Source organism: Salvia splendens, chromosome 6, assembly GCF_004379255.2.
Source record: "Salvia splendens isolate huo1 chromosome 6, SspV2, whole genome shotgun sequence".
In the NCBI taxonomy this organism is placed as follows: Eukaryota; Viridiplantae; Streptophyta; class Magnoliopsida; order Lamiales; family Lamiaceae; genus Salvia; species Salvia splendens.
Genome location: NC_056037.1, coordinates 34,511,350 through 34,538,189, shown reverse-complemented (window position 1 = coordinate 34,538,189; position 26,840 = coordinate 34,511,350). Strand labels below are relative to the sequence as shown.

General features: G+C 39.4%; 3 protein-coding genes and 1 pseudogene across 5 annotated transcripts; 1 reads left to right on the top strand and 3 right to left on the bottom strand.

Annotated features, from left to right (window-relative positions):
- Positions 1-688: 688 nt before the first annotated feature.
- LOC121806657 (26S proteasome regulatory subunit 8 homolog A) lies at positions 689-4,504 on the bottom strand. The gene is made up of 9 exons (XM_042206778.1): positions 4,187-4,504; positions 3,460-3,557; positions 2,539-2,763; positions 2,319-2,381; positions 2,079-2,242; positions 1,827-1,983; positions 1,621-1,719; positions 1,349-1,459; positions 689-1,093 (listed from the first exon to the last, which is right to left on the bottom strand). Exons 1-9 carry the CDS (start codon positions 4,380-4,382, stop codon positions 953-955), a joined length of 1,254 nt encoding a protein of 417 aa, XP_042062712.1. The 5' UTR covers positions 4,383-4,504; the 3' UTR covers positions 689-952.
- A 951-nt stretch (positions 4,505-5,455) lies between these two features.
- LOC121806489 lies at positions 5,456-7,794 on the bottom strand (annotated as a pseudogene).
- Positions 7,709-10,615, top strand: LOC121806488 (cytochrome c oxidase subunit 5b-1, mitochondrial-like). Its single transcript, XM_042206546.1, has 6 exons — positions 7,709-7,971; positions 8,101-8,183; positions 8,300-8,350; positions 8,937-9,003; positions 9,088-9,167; positions 10,136-10,615. The coding sequence occupies exons 1-6, from the start codon at positions 7,845-7,847 to the stop codon at positions 10,205-10,207; spliced, it is 480 nt and encodes a 159-aa protein (XP_042062480.1). The 5' UTR covers positions 7,709-7,844; the 3' UTR covers positions 10,208-10,615.
- A 4,342-nt stretch (positions 10,616-14,957) lies between these two features.
- LOC121808542 lies at positions 14,958-17,464 on the bottom strand. Of its 3 annotated transcripts, none has more exons than XM_042209089.1 (2): positions 17,368-17,464; positions 14,958-16,595 (listed from the first exon to the last, which is right to left on the bottom strand). In XM_042209089.1, the coding sequence occupies exon 2, from the start codon at positions 16,539-16,541 to the stop codon at positions 15,171-15,173; it is 1,371 nt and encodes a 456-aa protein (XP_042065023.1). In that variant the 5' UTR covers positions 16,542-16,595; positions 17,368-17,464; the 3' UTR covers positions 14,958-15,170. The 3 variants fall into 3 exon arrangements, with proteins under 3 accessions (XP_042065023.1, XP_042065024.1, XP_042065025.1); XM_042209090.1 differs by having other exon boundaries at positions 14,958-16,588; positions 17,368-17,457; XM_042209091.1 differs by having other exon boundaries at positions 14,958-16,473; positions 17,368-17,451.
- Positions 17,465-26,840: the final 9,376 nt, after the last annotated feature.

Genomic DNA, 26,840 nt, shown 5'->3' with positions numbered 1-26,840 from the left:
TCTTCTTATTAAACTATTCATCTATCTTTTTCTCTTAACGATATCTTAAGTGGGATGGAGTGAGTATTAAAACTTGTGTCCAATTTAAAGTATATATACTCCTATGGTGAAGCGTGTTGGAGTGTATATCTGAACAAGTCCAACATGATAGTCAATGCAAATTGCAAAATATATGTACCAAACAATTAGAATATCTGCAAAGAGAGTAATGAGACCCAAGATATTTACTTGGTGTGGTGTGCAAGTCATTCCTATAAATGAATGGCAAAAATGAACGGGATGCCTATTCGCATACGGACTAAAATAAAAAAAATGAGACACCTTTTCACATAGATGAACTGAGTATTAATTATACAGAGAATTTTTAGTTCCATAAGGAGGAGGAATTACAACTCTATAAATATAAAAATTAAATAATTTTGTACGATACGTAGATCACATTTATATAGAAGGAACTACTTGGCTGTAAGTTACGGACCTCACAAAATATCTGTTTTAAATAGAACAGAACTAATCACGAATATATGACTTAATTATAGTATGTTGCCCTTATATCTCATATTTAATGCTTGATTGTAAATTGTAGTAATATATTTATATCCCGAGCATTTTGCGATTGGAATATAACAGAATAAAAAGATTTGTTGCATCATCTAAGAATGACTTTTTAGTCCTCTACTCTCAAGCATTTTGCGATTGAAATATAATTTCTCTGCATACGAAACATCATCTCCGCCCTGTATTCAGCAAGATCCATAGTCCGTACCAATCAAGAGCAACAAGCATAAAGGATTGCACAAAAGCTGAATTATGACAAGTGGTGCAAATACATCAAAACGTATGAACTATGAGTAATCAAATCGAACTGAGTCTGCCTGGTTGATTATAAATTTGGTAAGTTGTCCAAGGACCCTCGTGGCCAAGACAGCCGTAATGCCATTCTGTCATTCATTTACTTCCAGAGCTTCCTCAGCGACATGTTTTTCTCGGTTTCCTTCTTCATGACCTTGGCAACTGCCATCTCAAAGTCCTCCTGAGTGACATGAACCCTTCTCTCTCTCAGAGCAAACATTCCGGCTTCAGTGCAAACAGCCTGCCAAAGTATACCACAAGTTCCACAGTTTATTAGAGAAACAGCTTTATTAACTTTGGTTCGGAAAGATGCAAGGAAAAGAGGCGAGTTCTGCTAGGAATCTGTGCTTCTGATAAAAATATCATGTTTCAACATATTTCATTAAGTCTCAAATTAGGCAGTAACTATAACTCAAGCTGTTACATCATATTTCAACATATTTAATTCATTAATTTAAAGAGGTAAAGCTTTCATGCAAGCAAGCACCAGGCATACCTTGAGTTCTGCACCAGATGCTCCATTCATCTTCTCAGCAATCTTCTTTAGATCAATCCCTCGCATTAAATTCATTTTCCTTGAATGAATCTTCAAGATATCCCACCGAGACTGGAGAAGTTTCCACAGATTAGTATTTCAAAGTCAAAATGAAATGAAATAATCAATTTAGACTTACATATGAAAATGTCAGGAAACAATTAGAATTCAAAAGTTTTATAGCATCAAGTCCACTATATAGATAATGTATGAGTAGAACAAGTACCACTAACCTCTTCATTGGGATTTGGGAACTCAATCTTCCTATCAATTCTTCCTGGCCTAAGAAGAGCTTGGTCCAAAATGTCAATTCTGTTGGTAGCCATCAATACCTGTATAGAGCATAGAAAATGACACAAAATTGTCATTAAACTCATCTATCATGAATCTTTAACAGAATAAAAAGGAAAGTACAAGATCAGCAGGCAGTAAGGCATACTTTTATCTTGTTAGAGGCTTCAAAGCCATCAAGTTGATTAAGAAGCTCCAGCATAGTTCGCTGAACCTCACTATCCCCATTTCCACTTCCAGATTCCATACGAGCAGATCCAATGCTATCAATTTCATCCATGAAGATGATGGATGGAGCATGCTCTCTGTCAAAAAAACATGATCAGGAATGCATCATAGGAAACACATTTTCGTTAACTATGTCGAGATGGTTGATGACTTGATGCTGAAAGATACTAACCTGGCCATGACAAAGAGTTCTCTAACCATCCTAGAGCCTTCTCCAATGTACTTCTGAACTAGCTCAGAGCCCGAAACTCGGATGAAAGTGCAGTCAGTATGGTGAGCCACTGCCCTAGCGAGAAGTGTCTTACCCGTTCCAGGAGGACCATATAGCAACACTCCCTTCAGAAGTCCAAAAATGTAAATGTTAGAAAACACAGGATGTCAAGTAACAATAGTACGAAGTGTCGGCAGTTACCTTTGGTTGGGCTATTCCTAGACTCTCAAACAATTCCGGATGCTTGATTGGAAGCTCAATCACCTATAACACAAGAAAGAAGGATATGGAAACAGATAGTTCTCTAGTATTTACCATCTCAAACTGTAGTAAAGTGAAACCATAGAATGAGGCCCACACAATGGAAGCAGTGAAAATCATTCCAAATGCACAGTAAACAAGATAAACACAGCATAAGTACCTCTTTTATCTCTTTAATTTGCTGGTCAAGACCACCAATCATGTCATAAGTGGAGTCTGGAACTTTTTCAACTTTCATGAGATTCACCAATGGATCAACTTTACTAGGCAGGACCAAGTGGAGCACATAGCTATCATTACGTAGAGCAACCCTTGTTGAGGGTGTAATCTTAGTGATATCGATGCTCTTGTCAATGTCAACTACATACTTGCCCTCAGGATGAACCTAAGCAAAGACAGCAACATAAACACTAATTGAGAATTAATGTTACAAAGCGACAGCAAATATATTAGGTTGAGACAGAACATAGCGCACATTCTTTATCTCCCTCTTAGTGTAATATAACTTCATTTCCCCTATCTTTTCAGTCAAGGAGGTTGAATTTGAATATAACTTATTTCTTGGTGAATCAATTGTTGCACTCTCAAACTCAGACCTCCCAAATACCTAAGGTAAATACTAAAAGAAATAACACCTTGGAAGAATTATTTTTCCAACCACTAGTTCTAGGTTGCATGCTTGCATATTCAAATGTATGATATTCACGGGCCTAATTCAGTGCGTTAATTTTTCTGTAGCAGTATCAAGGAACACAAGAAACACATTAAATGTCGCTTCCATATTAGAGGTTGCCTAAACCCATTACTAAGAGCAGCTACATTAATGGAATGGAAGAAGCATTCATAGGCACGAGGATGTTCTATTCATTAGAAAGAATTATATAGCAACTCATCTTTCTAGTGTCTAATGGAAGCATGAGGCAAAAGGCACACTAGACCAAGTCCATAATTTCTTTCCTCTCTTCTTTTTCTTATATATATACTATATGACTCTGAGTGAAGGAGGAACAATTATATTAAAAGATTTTATATTGTCACCCACAAAAAAACTAAGAAATCTAGTTGACAGTTAAATACTAACCTTAACGAGGACCTTTGATTTTCCCATAACTTTGACAACTTCACCCACATATGAACCAGGCTCCTGAAGAAGCTGTAACTCTTCCTTTAATGATCTCACTGCCATTAAAAAAGTAAGTAGTTTAATATAAAGATGCCAAGCATGTCTTTTACTCAAATGATTATGACCTAATTTCTACTCATAGCACTTTGGAAACACAATAATGGTATCTGGATGAACATAAAAGCTTCCTCATAATGAACGTTAATAGAAAACTTGAGTGTGGAAAAACATAAACACAGAAATTACATAACACGACAATGCTTTTAGAAACATGGACCTTGAATTTATGTCTTAAATTACTTTCTTCTCATTTGAGGAACATAAGCAGGCATTTAACATACTTTAAAATCCCGCTGTACTGTTTTTTAGAAGAAAGGTTCCTACAACTATATGATAAAAACCCCATACAGATTAAATAAGCCAATCAACGGACTAAAATTCCTTCAAATTATCACCCTCTCATAACAAAACCCCAACATAAATACTAAATTGATAAGGCGAGAATAAACAGAATACTAAGCTGCAAATAGCTAAAATATTTTTACAGGAGCAATTAATTTCACATTTTGAGAGCTCCGTAGAGGATAATGAAAGCGAAACTACTACACCACACCCTAGGGTTTTCAGAAAAGCAACAATCAAAATTACACATATCATTTAAATCCATAAGCGAATTGAACAAAACCTCGAGCATTAAGGTCATTGCGCTGAGCTTCGAGACGCTGGAGATCGTGATGTTTCTGACGGGACAACAGCTGCAAATCCTGTATAGTCTGCTGATAATACTGCCGGAGCCCTTCACCGCCGCCGGACGCAGCGCCCTGTTGGTGTTGGCGCTTCGCCTCATCGGCCTGCCGAGCGATTATCGCCGCCGTCGCCATTGATAGGTCGTCGTTCGATGTGTGAGCAGATCGGAGAATAATTGGGTTTTCGTCTTTGCCAAGCTAAAAAGGGTACCACAATCCTTGAATTTGGAGTCTCTCACAGTCGACACCGCCTCAAATTTTTTGTTAATTTATTATATACTAGGACATTTGTATCGATTAATTCAGGAACTCCCCAGGGTTTCATGATATGCATTTTCAGCCCCAAATGTTCAGGTCAATTACATTAATAGCTCGTTTTAAATTACTTTGTTGTTTGTTTGAAAAAATATACTCCAAATAATTATTTTGTTACCTATTTGAATAAGAAAAATTACTAAAAATAGATTAAAAGAAATTTACTCCTTCCATTTCCTAAATATAGAAACTTTGGAAACGACACAGATTTTAATACCCCTCCGTTCCAACTAAATTAAGTCATATTACTTTTTGGGATGTTAATTTTTTTAACAAAAAAAAAATCAATCGCTGATACTTTAATTCATTAACTACTTTACTCTCTCTTCAACACAATTTCTTAATCTCGGTGCCTAAAAGTTTTGACTTAACTTAATTGGGACGAAGAGAGTATAAAATTGGTAAATTCGTATACGATCAGAAATGCAACAAGGGGCACCATGGTCCAGTGCATTGTGTTTGGTTCGAGCCTGGAGGAGAATCTTACGTCTCTGGATCTGAAGACAGGACTCTGAGAATATGGCAAACCAATCCATTGGATCATGCCGAGCCAGGGAGTTCGGCTGCCAGTGGACCTTCTCAGCCCTCAGGGCATGAAGGCTGTTGTGAATGAGGTTACACAACAGACGGAAAAGGAGCTTATAGTCGATGACAAGACCGCCTTTGCTGAAACGCAGACCATCAACAGAGGTGAAGGCAACAGAGGCCGGACTTGGCTTGCCCAATGTTAATAGTTTTGCGTGATGTAACATTGTCTTGAGGGGTTCATCTTTTTGGAATTAGGGATGAGCTTCTACCATGTGCTATCTAATGCCCATTTTTTTCTTGAAAAGTTGGTTTAGCCTCCATTTACATGAAAATTATACTAATATTTGTATATGGTCCGGTCCAGCTTTATATATTCAAAAAATATTTAAAAATATATATGAAGAATTTTTTAATATTACAACGAGGTAATCTACACTAGTGTATTGAACGAAAATCTGTACATTAATAGGAGTATGCAGTATATCTCATACAAAAGCAAACCTTAATCTCAACCCCATGATGCAAGAAAACCATGCTACTGCATCGAGGACCAAACGCGATTTAAGAACTGACCACCTCATACGTCTGTAGTACCCGGCTTGCAGAAGAGCAAGTGACAGTACGAAGATCCATTTGAAACCCATCTGCATGTATTCCAGACGGAGCAAAGGTTAGGCAACCAAGCATTACATTACTAAGAGAAAACTCCAGAATCCTATGCTCTATCAATAGCCAAGCGTGATTTATGAGTGAGTGAATGAATGAATGAACAAACACATAAGATAGATCATGAGAGGAAGAAATGAAGACTTACCAGTTTCTGTTCTTCCTTCTCTGGTTCAGCAGCCCAAGACAAAAAGGTCACCACATCTTTTCCCATCTGTACAAGATGAACGTTTCATATCTATGATTCATTATGCATGTATAAGATAAATGAAAGACAAAAATACCTGTGCTTCAGTTGCAGGGGTACCATCGTCGTACTCAACAGCACTATCATCAAGCATTTTAGGCATGGCGGTCGCTCCACCAGGGAAATAAGGGTTATAGTGAAGCCCATCTCTGATCTGCAGTATTAAACAGGTGTATAAAAGTGTGGAGTTTTAATAAGTCTATAACATAATTTGGAAGGATATAAGACAGATCTTCACAAAACATATCTATTTATGGCTTTTCAAAGTAAAATGGTGAGAGGACAAATTACCGTGACACCAGCAGGATGATCATGATAGCCGGTTAGAAGAGCGAATACATAATTCTGACCATTATGGCGGGCCTGTCCGGAAACAAAACTTAGAAACAGCAAGTGGGTTTTCTTTGAGATGAAAACTCAAAGTTTTAGAACTCACCTTTGTGATAAGACTTAGATCAGGAGGATAGGCCCCTCCGTTTGCAAATCTTGCAGCTTGCTCGTTTGCGTAAGGCTGAGGAAGACGATCACTCAACTTTCCAGGGCGAGTGAACATCTCACCCTCATCACTAGGGCCATCAACCACTTCAATCTCAGCGGCCATAGCTTTAGTTTCTTCCTCAGAGTAGGCCACACCGACAAGATCACGGTACGAAATAAGTGACATTGAGTGGCATGATGAACAAACTTCCTGGTAAACCCGGTGAAATTCAGCTTTCAACAGTAAAAACATCTTTCACAACCTTTTCACAGGATAACTAGGCAATAATCTTTTACTTATGAAGCATGATCATATGAATTGAGGATGCCATTGTGAGGCCATGGATAGCTAGGGCAATCTAAACCGTGCTCAGCCCCATCGGAAGCATATGCTATTGTTGCACACCCCAGAAACCCGGAAGCCCCGGCACCAAAAAGTGCAATTGTGTTGGAAAACTGTGAGCCTGAAGAGCCAGATTCAGCTTGACCAGGCTTGGGAATAAGCAAAGGAGCAGCCTGGAAAATTTGCTCAGATAATTAAACAAAAACAGTATCCACCAACATTCAGCATCTCACTTCATATGAGGTAAGCATTATTGTACAGGGCATAAAATGCAATCAATCTAAGAAAGGTACTAAAAAAATCCCACTTTTCTGGGTTTGGTTTACAAATGAACTAACTTTAACACACCTAATCTGCAAATTTCCCAAACTGTCAAACACATTCTCTAAAACAGAAAAAAAATCTGTTCATTATTTAATTATTGCTATCTCTGCGCCAAATAATTTTTGTTTATTTATATTATTTTTAAAAAATAGATTCCAATACCTTGAGCACGGAGGAGGCTGCAACAGAAGGCTGGCTCAAAAAACCTGGACGACTGAAATGCTTGATCAATCTATAAATTTTTCCAGTTCCTGGTTCGTTAAAAAAAATTAAACATGAAAATGAAGCGAAAACAGCTAAATAAAACACCCAAAGCTTTTACGGTTGGAAATGGAATGAGCATGCAGAAAATCAATAAAATCACAAAACCGAACAAAAACACAAGTATGGATAGAAAGGGCTAGAAAGCTTACTCATTTTTAGTCTTTCTCGTTGATTAGCAGAGCGTAGGAGGAAGGAAATGGCCTGAAAAAGGAGCGGTTCAGATTAGATTGTCACCACACACCACCATATACCGGTACACGTCAGAGGAAATATAAGTTTACTAATTTACCCTTTTTAGTAAATAAAAGCCAACTAGGCCAAAGTCTCTGTTTCTCTCTTCCATTTCAATTCTTCGTCTTGTCGAGAAATCTGAAAGAGTGAAATCTGTCAATAGAAGACGCGCCGGATTTCAGATTTGAATTGGATCAGAATCATGTGGAGAAGGCTCGCGATTCAGCTACGAACTCTCGGCCCGGCCCGGTGCCCATCCATGCCCGTTCGATGCGCCACCACCACTTCAAGCCGACCAGTCGGTTTCTATCGCCATTTCTCTGCATCTGGTTGGTCCTCCTCCTAACCCTAATTTATTTTAATTAGCTATTTTTATGATTTGGATTGGTGCATATGACTACGACGATGATGAATGACAAATGAAAATCGAGATTTGTGTGATGATTTTTATTAATTAGGAAATGCGTCTGCATTAAGAGTGGAAGATGTAGTGCCGATCGCTACTGGCCATGAGCGAGAGGAGTTGGAAGCTGAGCTTCAAGTTAGTATTTTATCGTATTTATATTGGCTAGTTTTTTCGCTTTTGTCAATAAAATATTACTCTACGGAGGAGTATTTTGGTTTGTTTGGGATATTTACTGAATCGTTTTTTACTAGGGAAAGGACATTCTCGAAATCAACCACCCATCGGGTCCTTTTGGAACGAAGGTTAGCATTGTTTTTTTATGAATCTTCCTTCTTTTCATGTTTTATGATGGATTTATTTTGTCTTTTAGCTACTGAACTAGGACTACTTAGAAATGTTTAATGTATACAACATTGTCTACATCAAGGCATGAACTGGAAATCAAGATGTATGGGTCACAAATGTTTTATTAATCATATGTATCTTATAGGAGTACCTTCATATCCACTTCTGTGTTTTCATCTTTCTGATTTTTCCCCTCCAGCTTTGTATACTCAACTGAGAGAAGCTCCTTGTTTGATTGCTTTCCTTGTAGTCTTTTAAAGCTGATGATATTGGAAGATAACATAATGCCTGTTTATTAAGACTATATTAATCTGGTATTTGTGTCATTTTCTGTAAATTGTACATATATAACTACTTTTGTGGGTTAGGGGTAAGTTCGATGCAGTGTTGAGATTCAACCTCTGTTGCGCAGGATCGATTGGTGTTGCATGTTCACTAATTTGTCTTCTTAAAGAATGTTCATTTATGTTTCCTGCCTCGTGTTGAAATGTTTGAAATGCACACAAAGGAGAATCTGTATATCTGCCTTTTTTTGGCCTGCAGGAATCCCCTGCCGTGATAAAGTCTTATTACGACAAAAGAATTGTGGGATGCCCTGGTGGTGAAGGCGGTGAGTCTTTTTTATGTGTTCTGTAATTGTTTGGTTGACTCTGTTTTGGATGCGATAATCAGTTTTCTGCCCAAAACTCAACAGAGGATGAGCACGATGTTGTTTGGTTTTGGCTAGAGAAGGGCATCCCACATGAATGCCCAGTATGCTCACAGTATTTTACGGTGAGTATGTATAGCTTCAGCAATAATGCATATAATCAAAGATAAAAATATTTATGTTTTAAATTCCGCTATAATTACTTTGGAGTCCTTTTAATGTCATAAAACTGATTCACGAAAGCTTCATTGATATGTTATAACTTCTAACCACACATGGTGCATCCTTGCGATTCTAAGACATTCACATTTCTGTAACCACGTTAACTCATCAGATGAAAATGTTATGGAATCACAATAATTATGTCTTTGCTTCAAATTTCAATTGCTTAACACTGCAACATGCTGCAAATGAGCGAGTGGAAATGACTAATGAATTCAGGGATAGGCAGCTGATTGTAATTTACCTGTTTTCTAGTCTTTAGATGATTCTGTGCAGATTGTATTGACAACATCAATTTACCTGAGCTTTATGCATCTTTGGACATAATTCAATTGAATTTTTGAAGTTGTAATATATGAAGATTTCTGAAATGTATTTTTCATTAATAGTGGTGGAAATTCTTCATTCCTTGCAATACATTCAACACAATTTATCAAACAAAATCAATCATAACTATGATTTTTTTTAAATGTATGTTCTTAATTCTAACTATTAAGAATTTATGCGCATTTCTACTGAAGGCCACCCACTTGTTCAATACTTAAATCAGTTTCTTTTGCATCTCCTTCTTCCCCATGCTTCTTTATCTCACCCAAGGTTTGTCGTGGGGCTGTATTGGAGTTCAGCAGTATAATGTTAGGCTGAGGAGATGATTAATGTATTGCTCTGTTGTGTGTGCTTCACTTGCGGCTAGTGCTTCACTAGTTACACCCTGAAAAATCGAGATAAGCTTCACTTCACAAGTCAAGTGTTGTGTAGTCTTATGTTAGTTTGTTATACAGAACACAAGTACTATACCTTTGGCATCTGAACATCCATGTTCTGAACACTTTATTTCCAACGAAATTTCACAAATTTTCCTTGTCTACAGTTGGAAGTGGTAGGCCCTGGTGGGCCTCCAGACGGACATGGAGACGGAGATGATGGTGGCCATCACCACTAGAAGATAGTCTGGCAAATTTCTGCCAGAATAAGATCTGGTGACAGGATGAGGAATTTTGCAACATTCTTCAGGGTTCGAAACTCATTGGTTTTCGGAACGAACTGCTTTCACCATGGCCTTGTTGCTTTGGCAACAATTGAACCTGATTCTCCTCTCCTTCTTTTGGGATTTACAACATGGGAAGGTGATCCATAGAAATTATGGATTTCAATTTTTTCAAACCATTGAGGATACAATAATTGTTTATTTGTTTTTTCTTTTTCTATATTGTTTTGATTTTTCGAGTTCTGAAGGTGGTTGAAATAATCTAATTGCTAGTTATGCTGCCTAGTCACATCTTCTATATAAAGTGTATAAATTCCATACAGCCCTTTAGCCCATATTAGAATTTTAGAATTGATGTTTTTATGTTTTAAGTAAAATGTAGGAGTAGTATGTAACTGCAACTCTACAATATTTCTGAAAGTTGATTTTTTTTGCTGGATTGTGGATGCAAGCAATTGATCATTGCAATATTGAGTTGAAGTGTCGACATCTATAACGGTAATAGGCTCATTTATTGTGTTACTGTAATAACAATAAAATGGTTTAATGGAGAATTTATTTTGCTAATATTGGCGAATTTAGGGTACATGATAATATTGGCGAATTCCTCCAAAAATATTCAGTATCATATTTAAATTACTTCATACTATAATTATGAATTCAATATTGTTAAGTACGTAAGGTACGTCTACCTATGAAATTAAGTGACCATTTTATGAATATCATAATTTGAACTAAAAATTTTAGTCTAAAATTGACTGTCTACGGGCATATCGTCATAAGGACATTCCACTGCACTGCCACGTCATAAGGATATCTCACTGCACAGTGGCGGAGCCAGAGATTTTATAATAGAGGGTTCAAAATTAAACTTCAAAAAAAATTACATAAATTAAATTATAAGGTTCAAAATGTAAAAGTCAAATGCAATCACATCATAACATTTGTCTTCTATTCTTCATCTTCTGAAAACGCTGCATAATAGTTTCATTGGTAACTTTAACAAACACATCCTTTTCGATATAAGGAACTAAGCAATCATTCAATAGTTGGTCTCCCATGCTATTACGTAGAGAAGTCTTGATGATCTTCATTGCTGAAAAGGCTCTTTCTACTGATGCAGTGGCAACTGGTAAGATCAATGACAACTTAACTAATGAATAAACCATTGGAAAAACTTCATGTTTCCTTGTAGAAACCATCTTTTGAGCAAGACCACTGATTCCTGATATTTGTGAAAACTTTTCATCTATGCGCACATCGAAAATAACGATCCATATACCTACAAAAATAGTCAACACTGATTAAGTTCAAAATATTTGATATTTTCTGTATGCAAAACTATTAACACACACATCAAATAAAGAATTGGAGTTATAAAATTCCAACTATAGAACCACCGTAGTCCGTAGCCATTGAATTACATAAGCTATCTTCTTTCTCCCCCTTTGAATTATTATTGCAGCCAAACAAAAAAACAACATATGTAGAAAAATTAATTGAATTATATTTGAGTTTTGAATATACCTAGTTCTAGTTTACCAGATTTCAGCCTTGGAACGACAGAATGAATACGCTAAATTCAGACTTGGATTGGAACGGCAGAATGAATACGCTAAATTAAGAGGCACAATTCATATATATTTTGCTGAAACCTATCTCTAATATTATATTTATTATAAATTATAATTATTGTGAAATTACTAAAATACCCCTAAGTTTTTTAAGAATTAGTGGGGGGACCATGGCCCCCCTGGCCCCACCCTCCCTCCGCCCCTGCCACTGCACAATGACGGACATCCCCAACGACATCCCGACGGACATCCACAATAATAAAAATTCACAAATTCACCAAATTAAACAATCTATGGAATTAAAATTTCGACACGAATATGGAGAAAATGCAACCAATTTATTTAAAACAAAAAACATACATAATTATTATTAAAAAAATACATAGTTAAAAAAACAGCCTCAAGCTTCACAAATGCAGCCCCCGTCTCACTCCTCGTCGTCCCCGCCGCCAGTCCCATCGTGCCCGTGGCCGGTCCCGGCTTCACTCACGGGCAAGGATGGCATCCCCAAATCACGCCGCATACTGTCGATGACATCCTTCAGCATCAACTTGTATAAGGGGTCAGTCACTGCATACCACTTCTCCATGGTGTGTATCAGGGTCTCATGCTGTTGTATGCGGGCGAGTGAGGGGAGCTCGGGATCGATCTGAGAAGGAGCTACCGATTGGACCTCGGGGGACCCGCTGGCGCTTCCCCTAGCCATCCGCACCGCGGTCTTTTGCCCAACCGGGCGACGGCGGCGGGAAGACGATTGAGGGGTCGAAAACTCTGCCTCGGCGTCAGGGAGTTCGTGGGAACCGGCACTGCTGCTGTACTCCCCGAAGGCGTTGATCTTCGTCCGGTTCGGCCAGCCGGCTTCAACACACGAACTAAACTTGGCGGAAGTCTGCACCACAAGATAGACCTCCCAATATTTGAATTCCCTGAAACCCAATTCACTGTCGGGGAACTGCTGGTGAGACAGAAGCTTCACATCATCGGCGGACATGCCACTGGTTGACGTGCGGAGGTTGTTTTGGTAGATGCCAGCAAATCGGCTGAGCTGCCTCCTCAGCCGCTCCTACTGTTTCTGGCATTGCTCTCCATCGTGAGGCTTCCCACCTGGCGTTTTGAATTGGAGGTAGTTTTGGCTAATGCGCCACCACATTCTGTCGATATGCTGGTTAGCCCCGACGTAGGGATCCTCGACTACACTGATCCAAGCCTTCACTAGCGCGACGCACTCCCCTATGCTCCAGATGGTCCTCTTTCTCCCGCCGGCTTCCTCCCCCTCCTACTCGCCCCCCGCCCCATCCTCGTTCCCCACACGCGAGGACGAGGTAGTGACATTGCCCTTCCCTCTCCCTCGCTTCCGCGTTCTCCTTGCCGCCAGTGGCATCTCAGTGGGAGACTCCCTGACCGGAGATAGCCCCAACTCCTCAAAAGAGAAAGTCTCAATGCCGGTGAACTGAGTCTCCAGAGGAGTACTCTGGGGGGAATCACTAGACAATAAATCCATGTAGGGGCGATAGACATTGTCCCTAAGTGATTGGGGGACCTCCCGCAGCGTCAGGCATGCCCTGCATCATCTCGAGCATCATCATTCCGGGCATTTGGGGCATCATCCCCGTCATCGCGGCACTCATCCCGGGCATTTGGAGCATTTGGGGCACCATCCCACACCAAGGGGGTACATATTGTAGTACCCGGGCATCATCCCCGCCATTTGGGGTTGGGGCATCATCGGCGCCATTTCGGGCATCATCCCGGATATCAGTGCACTTCCGCCGGCATTTCCCCCCAACTCTAACGGAAAAAGTCGGCATTTGTGAATCGCTCGTGCCGGGGGAATCACTATCGTGGTGCTGCATTTATCTTCAAAAAAATGAAAGTAGAGAGAGAGAAACTCGTTAAAACAAGTGGTGCGAATGAAATGAAGTTCAACGAGCTGTATATATAGAGTTTTTTTAAAATTAAAAATCGAGACATCCGTCGTGGCACCGCAATGGCGGACGTCATGACGGACGTCCCCGGAATGCCGCGGAACTCCGGTGTCAGTAACGCACGTCCGCGTCCGCCTCCCTGCTGCCTAATGGCGGACGTCCCTCGCGGACTTCCGGTACGCGGATCGGACGTCCGCCGGGACGGCCGCCGTTACGGATGCTCTTAGATCAAATATTACAACTGGTCCCGAGGAAAGTAGTACTAGTACTTGTAAAAAATGCTTCTAGATGATGATAAATCGTTCAACTATTACTATTCGGTTATTCCTCATCTTTCTGAAACTTTTGTAAAAGATTTCATCAGATTAAGCATGCTATAAGAATTTAAAATGAGATGATTTAATAAACAAATAAAGATTTCTAATACTCCCCTGTGATTAAATGTCTCATATTTGACCGACACGAGTTTTAGGAAATTGTTTGACTTTATGGAATAAAATGGATAGAAAAATTAATGGAATGTGGGATATACTTTTATATATTGATTTTATAATAAAATGTGAATGAAATAAGTTAGTGGAATGTAGGGTCACTTATCAAATATAGTAAAAATGAAATGAGACATTTATTGGCGGACGAACGAAAAAGAAAAAATAAGACATTTAATGACGGACAGAATAGTATATAAGTAGTACTCCTACCACTATTGAAGAAAAAGAAGAAATAATAAATTTCTGGATTATAAGAGCATCTCCAATGGCGGACGTCTGGTCGGACATCCGGTCGGACGTCGCGACGGGCGACCCGGACGTCCGCCACTGTAGCGTTTAGGGTCGGATACGGACGTCCCGTGAGGACGTCGGGTGTCCTCGGACGTCCCTGCGACGGGCGGGGCGGACGTCCGCCACTGTGGCAAGGGTCGGACGTCCCGCTCGGACGTCCGAATTTTTTTTTATTCCGTGTCAAAATTATATTTCCGTTTTTACGTAATTAAATTATTGTGATTTTTTTATTGCGGGATGTCCTAGTGGGAAGGGCGGACATAGGAGGGGATGTCCTAGTGACGTGGCAGTGGGATGGGAAGTCCTAGTGACATGGCAGAAGGTGTTTTTGGGATGTCCTAGTAGATGTCCTAGTGGAATGTCCGCCTACTGGAGATGCTCTAACTTTGTTTGGACCGTGCAAAACTTAGTTACATCAATGACAAAAACTAAACAACTCCAATCACCCATATTTTATTGGAACTTTCTCTTATTTTCATCATCAGAAAATTCAAAAAATCAATCAAAATACTGTATGTGCAGTTCAGGTACTACAGTTGGACTTGGACAACAAACAACAAACAACAAACAACAAACAACAAACTTAGATCCGAAAGGCCAAAAAGAAAGCAACAAATACAAGAATATTAGTACATTCTCAATCTCCTCGACCACCCCTTTCACTACGCGTCTGTCTTGATGAGCCATGAAAACTCCGTGTACCAAACCCTCTAACGGGAGCAACAAATTCCCTACTACGAGGAAACCTCGACCTCGACCTCCAATCACGCTGCTCACTTTCCCTACGATAACTTGATCTCCTTCTCGAACTTCCATGATCGATTTCTCTGTAATACCTTGATCTTGAAGTGTTTGAATTGTTTGCCCTTGAACTCGCAGGATCATTGACACTGCGATAACTAGATCTATTGCTTGAAGTTGTTCTTACATTTTCTCTGTGATGGCCAGATCTCGACCTTGAATTCAACGCATCAGCATCCCTTTGATAGTTTGGTCTTGACCTCGAAATACTTGCATCATTTTCTCTAAGATAAGTTGGCCCGGGCCCTGAATTTGTTGCGGCATTTCCCAAATGAAGATTCAATCTTGAACCAGATACGGTACCCCACTGCGGCCCATCTCCTCTGCTTCTCGAGCTGCCAGAATCTATCATGTCATCATCTCCATTTCTTGAATTGCCAGAATCCATTATGTCACCCTCCAGGAATGAAAAGTACGAGCCAAAAAGTGGCATAGAGATGCCACTTAAAGTTGATAGATCATCGTCAAAATTGGATATACCACTCGGTAAATCAAACAAGCTTCCTCCACTCCAAAAATCGTCAGCCATCCACTCCAGTAATTCACTTCTTGAATTCCAGAAATCATCTGCAAGCAATTCATCCCAGTCAGCCCACATGTCAAAGTCATCGTACTCAATATCCGACTGGTATATTTGTGCATCCTCGATGTCCCTCTGTTGCTCCAGCGTTGTCCAGTTTGCCTGACGATTGGGAGTGGCCTCTGATGGGCGTCCAGATGGGTGCTCGAGCCTAGCATGCTTCCTCAGCTCTGCATAGTTCCCACCGAAGCTACATGTTTCTAACGAACAACTTCTTTTCTTAGAATTCAAGAATTTTCTTGCAGGATAGACAACATCCCACCCTGACACCGTCCCTCGACACAGGGGGCATACAAGCTTGGACTGGTGTTCTTCTGATAAAGCATGTAAATTTTCTGCTACCGATGATGACTTCCGGTACTGATCGAAACAATTAGAGTGTCGATAGCTTGTGTCACAGATAAAAGGACGGCAACCTTTCTCATGGGAAGAACAGAGTAATAAGACAGCATTGTGGGGCTGCTCCATACAAATAGGGCATCGAACTTCTTCCCACTCCTTCTCATCCCCGACTTGAGGCGAAGAGCTTTTGCCATTCTTGCAATCTGATACCTTCGAGCTGCAAGAATAAGGGGACACCATAGACCGGTCAAAAGATGACGAATTCACCCTCCTATCTTTTGGCATTCTGAGAAATTAAAGAACTACAAGATCTGTTCTTCTGCACGCCGAAACTGCTTCCTATCATCCAATTCAATCGTTTTAACGTCGGGCAATACAATTTTTTATAACAGAAAGCATGAAATATCACCACATATATTTCTTCACCAAAAGTCCGAAACCATTATGAAACTTTATTTGACGTTTTTTGACATAAGCATATGAAACGAGCTACAACCTCCAGAAAACCCTAAACAGGGTAGAAAACATACCAAATGCAAGCTGATTACTACCATCGATTTAGTTCAAAAACTAGGACATAGTTTGAAAAATTACCATTAATTTATCGAAAGTTCCACTTTATACAAAAGCAAAACACAGAAAACAGATAAGAAAGACAATTAACTACCGAGATCCAACAAATCAAATCGGTTTTACCTTAATCAAAATCAAACAACATACAAACCTCGGATTAAAAGCTTGTATGCCCGAGTAAACATACAAACTCAAAAGATACTCTCTCATCTCACCGTACGAACATTAAAAAAATCTCAAGTATGGCGAAAAACAAGAGAGGTGGACCGAAGATAATTCACAAAATCTACTTCCAAAGAAAAAAAAAACAGAAAAAAGAATCACCTTTAATGAAAGTAATCACGCAATTATCAGAAAACCATAAATAAAACTAGCAAATCAAGCATGTTAAGTCATAAACCCTACGTGATTGGCCTCCAGCAACAATTACCCCATTAAAACTCTAGAAAAAAGATCCAAATCTCACAAAATTCACATAATTAAACGAAAGAAATTCCATCCGATGTAAAAGGGCGAAATATTCAAATATTGAACGTACCCAGGCCCGATCCGGTGCTAATTCAGGGAGGAATTCTGGCAGTGGAAGTTTCGAGAAGGGGTGAAGATTTCAGAAATGCCACAGCTGCTGGGTGAAAGAAAAAATATGTTCAGGTAGAAGAAGGGCTAACTTCTTATAATTGTTTACTTGAAATTACTGGAATACCCCTGGGCTTTTCTGTAACGGCATTCGTTAACCATAATCAACACAGTCAATTAAAATTTAATCAATCATTTCATAATAGTATACTAATAGCCAATTTATTTGATAATATGATACAGTCGATCCCCAGCAAAAAAAAAAGTTACTTGCGTAGATTTTATATATATAATCCTCCCAACTTTTTCCGGTTCAAATCATCCAGGATATCATCGTGGCAACTTTATATTCGAAAAGGTCAATACCATTGAATTTAGTAGAAATCAGTATCTTCTTAATCCTATCCATATTCATTGGATATAACATTAATTTTATATGGTATTGTAAGGTCTAATGGGCCAGTTAAGCCCAACAAGTTACTAATTACGGATAAGAAATGCGGATGGTAGAGTTTGAACTCGAACTCTTGATCTCAAGGTAATGGAGTTTGAGGCTATCCACATCCATGTCTCAATACCATCTCAATACCGTCTCATTTCTTAACTATTCATGGGTCTCACTGCACTTTTTACATCATCTCTTAGACCATGTTTATCAGCAACCCCCAACCCAACCCAACCATCCACTTTTTCAATATTTAATTCATTTTTATCTCCTCCACATCATCTTCCACATCATTAATATTCACCCAACCCAACCACACATATTTTCATGGTTTATCAATGACCACCCAACCACACTATTATATATTTATTTTTATATTATTTTTAATACTATTATTATTACATCAAATACTTATTATTATAAATTTATCGAAAAACGTAATAAAGGACAAACTAAAAATATAATATCCTCATCATCCTCCATAGCTAGCAACAAGGGAAACTAGAAAATATGAAATTCTACTAAACAATAAGGATTATAGAAGGAGAAAAGATAATATTTTTTTGTGCAAAACTATAGCAAATGTGGTCTCTATATATAGAGGAAGAAAAATTATGAATTTTGGTATAAATTTTATAATTTTTTAATATAATATATTAAAAATATATTAATTATTAAAAATAATAATATCAGCCAATGAAATTGTGCCATTTGGCACAATCTCATTGGCTGAGGGGTGAAAGAGGTGGAGAGACCTCTCGGTCGGTTGGAAGAGAGAAACGGACCTAGGTCCAAGAGAGAGAGAGACTCTTGTGTCAATTAATTTTTTTTTAATTGAATTTCTGACGTGGAGGTCGACCCTCCCACGCCGATAAACTTAGTCTTAACTAAGAGACCGCACCTGCAACCCTCCATCTCTTAATCATCTCATCCCTTATCTATTCATTCAATTTCATTTTTTATTTTTATTTCCAACAAATTCAAATAATAAAAACACACTTCATTAAATAAAAGAAAATTACAATTTAAAATCCTAAAAAAACACATAATTAAAATCTTAAAAAAACAAAAAACACATAATTTAAAATACTAGAAATTAAAAATTGCACACTTAAATTATAAAAATTACTCCGCCGGCGAAGCACCCAAAACATTGTACATGCCCCCCAGTCGACAAACGCGTTCAAGTTGTAGCTGCCCTCGCCGCCTGACTTTCCGTCATCGGACATTTTTGCAGAAATTGGGGAGGAAAGAGAGATGATATGATAGTGATGAGAAGAAAAAAAGATGAGAGATAGTGTGTTTGTGTGTAAAATGAAAGAGGTAATGAGAGTATTTATAGAATAAAAAAAAGGAAAAAAAATTAATTCAAATGGTAATATTACCGTTTTACAATTTTAATTTAATTTTTTTTTCAGAAAATCGGTTTTTTTTAAAAAAATTATTTATTGCGTCAGCATGAAGACGCCCACTCGCGGGCCGGCTAGTGGGCGTCACGCCTCGCGCCAGAGCTCACCAGCTTCATCGAGGCGAAGGGACACGCGACGTGACGGGAGGGCTGCATCGCTATCTCAATGCTAGCTCGTCTCGCCGAGTCCGAGCCCGCATCGAGATGGCGATGCGTATCCTCTGAACTCGTGATCTCAAGGTCAAGATCACCACAGCTCCACATTACCGATTAGAGGTGTGCATTCAAGTTTCGGTTCGATTTTTTGCCAAAACCGAAAAACCGAATTTAGTTCAAAATCCAAACCGAACCGAACCCGTAAAACCAAAAAATCGAAAATCGAACTTTAAAAACCAAAAAACCCGAACAAAACCGAAAAACCTGAAAAAAATAAATATAATATAAATATATATTTATATATGTGTATTTTATTTTATATATACTAATAGAATATTTATATATAATATAAAATTAATATTACTATATAATATATATTATATAGTAGAATATATTAAAAGAATATATATTATATATAATATAATATATTAAATTAATAGAATATATATATATATATAATTTGATTTTTCGGTTTTTCGGTTCTTTTCTTCACCCGAACCGAACCGAACCGAAAAACTGAAAAAACCGAACCGAATTTCAAAATTTTGGTTTGTTTCGGTTCGGATATTCGGTTTCCGGTTTTTTTGCTCACCCCTATTACCGATTGCGCTATAACCTGCTGGTAGTATATTATATTTTCTCATGCGATAATAAAATTATAAACTAAAAATCAATAATCTCACCATGACCAAATAGGTCATATTAGGATTTATTATCATAATGTTCGCCGAAATTTCTTTATACATAATTTATGCTTTGAGGTGCCTTGAATTTAAAAGGACCCATAACACCCCGAAAAAAAAAGAGAGAAAAAAAATCAAATTAATAAAATTAAATCTTTTTCTAGTTGATTTGGTCACCAATTATTCCTTAGTTCAAATTTTCAAATAAAGATTCTGCAGGATTTTCCTCCTCCGTGATCTAATTAAATCTTTTTCTAGTTGACTTGGTCACCAATTATTCCTTAGTTCAAATTTTCAAATAAAGATTATGCAGGAATTTTCCTCCTCCATGATCTGCAAATAAATTTGAAAATGAATTAATTTAACGAATATCATATAAAAAAGGGGGAAAACAGAATCATCCCACTCCTTCCTCACGTTGAAACTGCCCCCACTCCATGAATCTCTCCCCAAATCTAAACTACCCGTCAGCCACCTCCACTCTATAATATACCTTTCACAAATCAGTTTTCTCCTAATCGTTTCTATGCAACAAGAACACAAGACATACTCTTCTCAATCAAATTCAAGAAACCGAGAACCCAACTCAAAGGAGGGAGCTATCGGTTGTTCTCTCAAAATCTGTTCAAGGTATACCCTCGTTCCAACCGATCAAGTACTTTTCATAAGCATAGCATATCAGTACATGTCACATTCTGCTAAATTTAATCTCCTAGACATCACCGATCAAACAACACCACCAACAATGAACCGAAAAAATCAATAATCGAACACCCACTGTGATTAATCGAAAACACAAAAGAACATAATTTGGTAAAGAGAACTTATCTTTCGGGATTGTTCGGGTTGGTTTCGGGGCTGTGCGGTGTCGTTTCGGGGTTGTTCGAACAACGAGCGGACCACGGCAGGGGCGAACTGCAGACGGCGATGGCGATGCGTGATCCTTGACGAAACAACGACGGTGGCTGGCGAAGGCTGACCCGACGAGCTGGGAAAGCAGCGACGGCGTTGCTGCTGAGGCGCCACGCGACGGCGAGTCTTGCAATCCAACAGCAGCGATGGAAGCACACGGCTGGGGCTGCTATTGTCCGAACCAGCGACGGCAGTGGCGCACACAGGAGTGATGACCGGCGACGAGGCTGGGCGAGGGCAGCTCGGTGCCGGCTTCGTGCAGACATCAGCGTTGGAGAGGAAGCGAACCAGCCACCGAAGGTGGCACTGAATTGAACGGAGGAAGAGAGAATTTTGGAAGAAGACGACGGGAAATTGAGTTTTCTCTCAAATTGGGGATCTTTTGATATGAGGGCATCAGCAGTGGGGCGCCCTAAGGTGCGCCACGTCATAAGTTTTATCCTCCTTCCCCCCACCTGCAGTGGGGCGCCCTAAGGCGCGCCACATCATCATTTTATTGTTTTGTTTAATTAATTTAAATGTTTTCAAATAACAAGTAACGAGTAAATAAAAAACGTCTAAATAACAAATGGTGACGCATTAATAAAAAAAAGTTACACCATTCAACTTACAAAAAAAAACAATTAAGTCGGTGCAATTCCCAACTTCCGACGCAGCTCATCAATTAACGCCCGGAGATATTCGGCTTCGTCGGGGTCGGTACACTTCTTGAGGGCCTTGTGCGTCTGCAATAACGTCCTCGCCATCGACGCTGTTTCCAACGACTCAAACGCGGTGGCCGTCTGGGTCGGGAGCGTTTCCGGGAACGGAGATGGGTTTGCAGCGGTCGAGGATGAGGTCGCGGCCGCCTTCCCCTTGGCCTTCGCAGCCTTGACGCCGGGAGGACGTCGGGAGGGCATCGGTGTGCCGGAACTCCCTTCATCCACGTACGTCCGGTTGAGGTCAACCGGTGATTGCCGCTGCCGCTGCTCGTGTAATCACTAGCTTCGGTGGTCTTCGTCCTCTTCGGCGCACCAGTGTGCAGAATTCCACCTTGGAACTTCTGCTTGTCCCTCAAGAGCGCCCAGATGGCCTCGTGCTTGAAGTCGCCGTACATCGACCGGTACGACAACAGCGCTTTAGTGCGCACGTCGCTCAAGCTCTCGCCGCTCCCCTGTGCCCGCGTAGACTTCTCGAACTCCACCGCTTACAAGTTCACTTGCTTCTTCACTTGATCCCAGTGCTTGCGGAGTTGCTCACGTTTGCGCTTGTATGCGGTCGGCGGTTTGGCCTCATTGTAGAGACCGGCGATGCGCTCCCAGTACGCGCCCTGCCTCTGGTTGTTCGCGAAAATCGGGTCTTCCGATAGATCTACCCAACACCGGGCCAAAATGAGGGTTTCATCGTCGGTGTAGTTCATACGGCCGGGGGCGTATTCATCGCAATTTCCGGGAGGCGGCAACTTAAGCGCCCGCTGCCGGTTCCGCTTCTTTTTGGCTGGGGAGGAAGCGGTTGCGGCGGGTTCGGGATCGGAAGACGGCTCCATGTCAGACAACCCGTACGATTCCGTACTGAAATCAAGATCGTACTGGGTGTCGGCGTCGAACGAACGATATTCGCCGGGTTCTGTACCCGGCCAACGCGCCTCTCCGCTAAACATAGGACTATTGGGACTTGAATCCATTTCGCAGTAATTATGTAAATGTAATAATAAGTTTCGAAACTGAAATCGTGAAATGAAATTACAAATGAACTCTATTTATAAAAAAATTAAACCGCGTGCCATCGTCCGCGTAGCCCACAGTGGGACGGACGATGGTGGGGACGATGGCCTATCTTCCGCGGCCATCATCCGCGTAGGCCGCAATGGGGCGGACGATGGCGCGGACGATGGGCATCGTCCGCCCTATACTCCGCGCCCTTAGTATAGGGCGCGACGATCGTCCGCGGCCTATGTCACGCACCCGCAATGGGGCGGACGATGGCGGGCGCGGACGATGCACACCATCGGGCGTGCCATCGTCCGCCCCATTGCGGATGGCTTGAGGGAAAGAGATGGAGGAGGAAGGGATAGATGGGGCCGATAGTGGAGAAGGAAGTATTGCTTGGTGGGTCATTATTCTTGGGCCTCTCTTGGAGTTATAATAGTTGGGCTTCTTAATTTAGTTGGAGGAATAAGTTGGGCTAAGTAAATAATTAATTTGATTCTTGGGCTGATAAATTAATCATGGGGAATTATTTAATTAGCTCCCGAATAATTTGAAGTATGAATAATTTCATCTTAAGTCCGAAATAAATATATTTTTAGAGGAAATGAAGGCGAGAATTTAATTATATGCTTAAATAATTTTTGGGAATTTATTCTGACATCGTGGTGGAAATACGAGGAGCCAACGGAGGAACTTTAGGCGGCCGTCGAATAATCGAAAACCGAGAAATGAGATAAACGATTTTAATTAGGGTCCATACATCTTATTTATTTACTTGATTCATTGTGTTGATTTATTTAAATATTTAAATGCTAAAGGTAATTCCTTGCAAGCGAGACGTGATATCAAGGGAAATGAAAAAATTTCGAATTAAGAACTTGAGGTGGGCTTTCTTTTTAAATAATGGCAATGCCCTAAGTATATTCTTATGTGAAAATGATATGAATATTTGTCATGCCGTGTTTTGTTTTATTCTATGGAACCTATCTGATGTGGCTTTTGCCATCAATGGATAATCGAATTCGGGTCTGTCTAGGGAGTGAGTCCCTATTCAGGCTAGTGTACACCTATGGAGATCGTGAGCCGTCTTTTGGGTCGGCCGGTCTAGTGACTTGGAATGTGTCCACATTCCTTGTCATCAATGGATCAGATATGGTAGACATCTATGGGAAAATGACTGCAGTCACGAGTTTTACGATGGAAATGATTTTAGTGTCTTGGGGGCGATTTCTAAAGTTAAAATCCCAAGGTCACTCAATGGTGGCATGATAAAAACTTTTTATAAAATGTTTTCGGCATAAGTCTACTGGGTGCATCAAGTACTCAGCCCTGCATTTCTTTTTAAAAAATGTGCAGGTTGAGCGTGACGGGTGCGGTCGGTGTTGAGCAAGATGTTGAAGAAATTTAAGTGTCTAGAATGTGTCATGTCTTCACACGCGGCATATTCCTTCTCTCAAATGCTTCCGATAAGTAGTTGTCCTTCTTTTGAGTCTTGTATCGTTGAGATAGTATTTATTTTTGAGTTGTTAATTGTTGAGATACTCTGATTTTATTCGAGCTATTCCCATTTGTTTCGAGCTTTGGTCAAGTTGTGTTGTTTTCCCCTTTCTTCCCCGCTTCTTTAATCCTCCCCTAGTCGCGATCAACCGTGTTTTCTATCATTAGAAAATGCGGGCGTGACAGGACCCATCCCTCTAAATGTCGGTATACTTTCATCAATTAATTTGGTATATGTGTAATCAGTTTTATATGTGCATGTGTAATTATATAGCCTATAATATAAATTCTCTATATTAGTGGGCATGCTTGATAGGGCTAATCTAGCTCATGATGTCCTGAGCATATAATAGTGACATGAATAAAAGTAATTATTTTTTAAAGCAGAGACATTGTCAATTTATATATAATTATTCTTAAAATATCAATACGTATATGTTTGTTTTATTTTTTTTTTGTGTATGTATACGTATATGTATGTTCAAGTTGATGATTTTCTCGAAATACTATTCAAAGTCATATTGGCTCAAAATTGTTTTAGCATGTCAAATGAACTACTCAATTATGATAATTTTGGTAATTTAGTAATATGAGCTATAACATCCCTAATCCAAATCACACATCAATTTGTATAATTATATAATTTTTTATTGTCATTAGATATTATTATTACTATTATTTAATTATAGCAAGTGAGAATTATAGAAGAATTATTTAATAAATTATGAGAGATCTTTTTATATAATTAAAATGTACGACTATACATATACGTAAAATTAGTACTTGTTTAGTATATAAATATAGGTATTTATCACTAGACTGTACAATTAAATGAAAATGTACAGTAATTTGTGAACGTGTGTGTGTACGGGAGTAGTATATATATGTGTTATCCTAAATGAAATAGTAAAGTAAGTATGGCATCCATATATTAGTAACAAGGATATGACTTATATTAATGATAAAACAAAGAATATGTTGTAGTTATAAGAGCATCCACAATGGTGCGGAATTCCCGGCGGAATTTCCAAAAACACCTACTGCCACGTCATAAGGAATTCCCACTGCACAGTGGCGGAATTCCCGAAGGAATTCCCACAATTAAAAAAATTCACAAATTAAACAATTTTCCGGAAGTAAGAAATTTACAGAATTAAATAGTCGACACAAATAGGGAAAAATATTCTATTAATAATAATAATAAAAGTACATTTCACCCAATTTTAAAAAATACATTTCAATAATGCTTCACCCCCACATGCTTCACCGAAAAAAAAACATTTAATGCATTAAACGAGAATTCCACGCGGAATTCCGCGGGCGTCAATGCAATGGCGGAACTGCGAATTCCTTCGTGGAATTCCGTATCCGTGGAAGGGACGCGCAATGGCGGACGCCCGCCACAGAATTCCCGCACGCCGCTGGGACATACGTCCGCCGGTTTTCCGAAAATTCAATATTTTTTTTTCCGGATTTTGAATTCAAATTCATCCATTTTCCCTCCATTTCATGTTTTTTTTATTTACGTTTCGACGACACTTGTAAATTATATTACATTGTTGTATGTTGTATACTTGTATATATATTATAAATTGTAATGTATCGTTGTCCGTTACAACTCAAATTCAATAAAATTGATATCATTTTCACCTTATTCGTCTTATTTCAATTTAAATTATCCATTGTCTTGTTCCAATTTACTGTATAAGTCCAAATTTCAATTTTTTTATAAAAAATATCGAACCGCGAAACCGCCGGTTCGAGAACCGGAACTGTGTAAACCGCCGGAAAACCGGCGGTTCCGAACCGTGGGCAACACTACCCCACAACACCCCACAACCGGCAGTTCCGAATTTAATTTCTTATGTAATTTGATGTATGTATCTGTATTAAATTGCTCTACTAGTACAAGCTTTATTAAAAAGACAAAAAAAATACTACTACTCTATTAAATTGATAACGATTAAAGTCACTAACATGAGCAATTGTATCATGGCTTCATTCTAGATGAGAAGAGATAACGTGCAAGATCAAGGTGAGAACCAAAATTTCCTTCAAGAGGCAAGAAATCTTTTGATCCCTTTCTTCTTCTTTTTTTTTTATAAAAAAAAGTCATTGACGGATTGAACTTTTACATTTTATGGATTAATTAAAATAAAAACTGGAACACATGCTGTGAACATGGCGCAAGGCGCAGTTGATGTTGGCAAAGGAGCCGTGCTCGGGGCAGCCAGCCTTGCCTGTGGCGTGGCCACGGGCAGTGGCTTCACGTTGGGGCCAGCCCCCCCCCCTAACTATTAACAGTGACTTGGGCCTCCCATTATAAAAATCTTGGCTTCGCCATTGGCCACGGGCGCGGCCAATGTAGCCACTAGGGCAGCCGATGCTGTCAGAAATACCTTCGCGGGCGCACCCGACGCCCACCATTACAGCAACGCTAGCTTGGACAACTCGACTAATCCAAGTGCAAACAATCGACTTATTCCAACAGGCCAGGCTATCCACACCACCCTAACTAAACCATCTACGCACTATGTATCACTTTTAAATTTGAAATTTCAGTTTATTTTAAAATAAGTCTTTGTTTTTTTTTTTTAAATAAGTCTTTGTTGGTGCATATTATATTGTTTGATTTTGGTGGTGCAT

Excerpts from the sequence above, each read along its gene's own strand:
- LOC121808542 (XM_042209089.1), bottom strand. The coding sequence starts at position 16,541 with ATGCCAAAAGATAGGAGGGTGAATTCGTCATCTTTTGACCGGTCTATG.
- LOC121806657 (XM_042206778.1), bottom strand. The coding sequence starts at position 4,382 with ATGGCGACGGCGGCGATAATCGCTCGGCAGGCCGATGAGGCGAAGCGC. Across the intron at positions 2,243-2,318 it reads TAGGAATAGCCCAACCAAAG|GGAGTGTTGCTATATGGTCC; the intron begins GTAACTGCCGAC and ends GGACTTCTGAAG. Across the intron at positions 1,460-1,620 it reads TCCCAAATCCCAATGAAGAG|TCTCGGTGGGATATCTTGAA; the intron begins GTTAGTGGTACT and ends AAACTTCTCCAG.
- LOC121806488 (XM_042206546.1), top strand. The coding sequence starts at position 7,845 with ATGTGGAGAAGGCTCGCGATTCAGCTACGAACTCTCGGCCCGGCCCGG. Across the intron at positions 7,972-8,100 it reads TCGCCATTTCTCTGCATCTG|GAAATGCGTCTGCATTAAGA; the intron begins GTTGGTCCTCCT and ends TTTATTAATTAG. Across the intron at positions 8,184-8,299 it reads AGTTGGAAGCTGAGCTTCAA|GGAAAGGACATTCTCGAAAT; the intron begins GTTAGTATTTTA and ends GTTTTTTACTAG.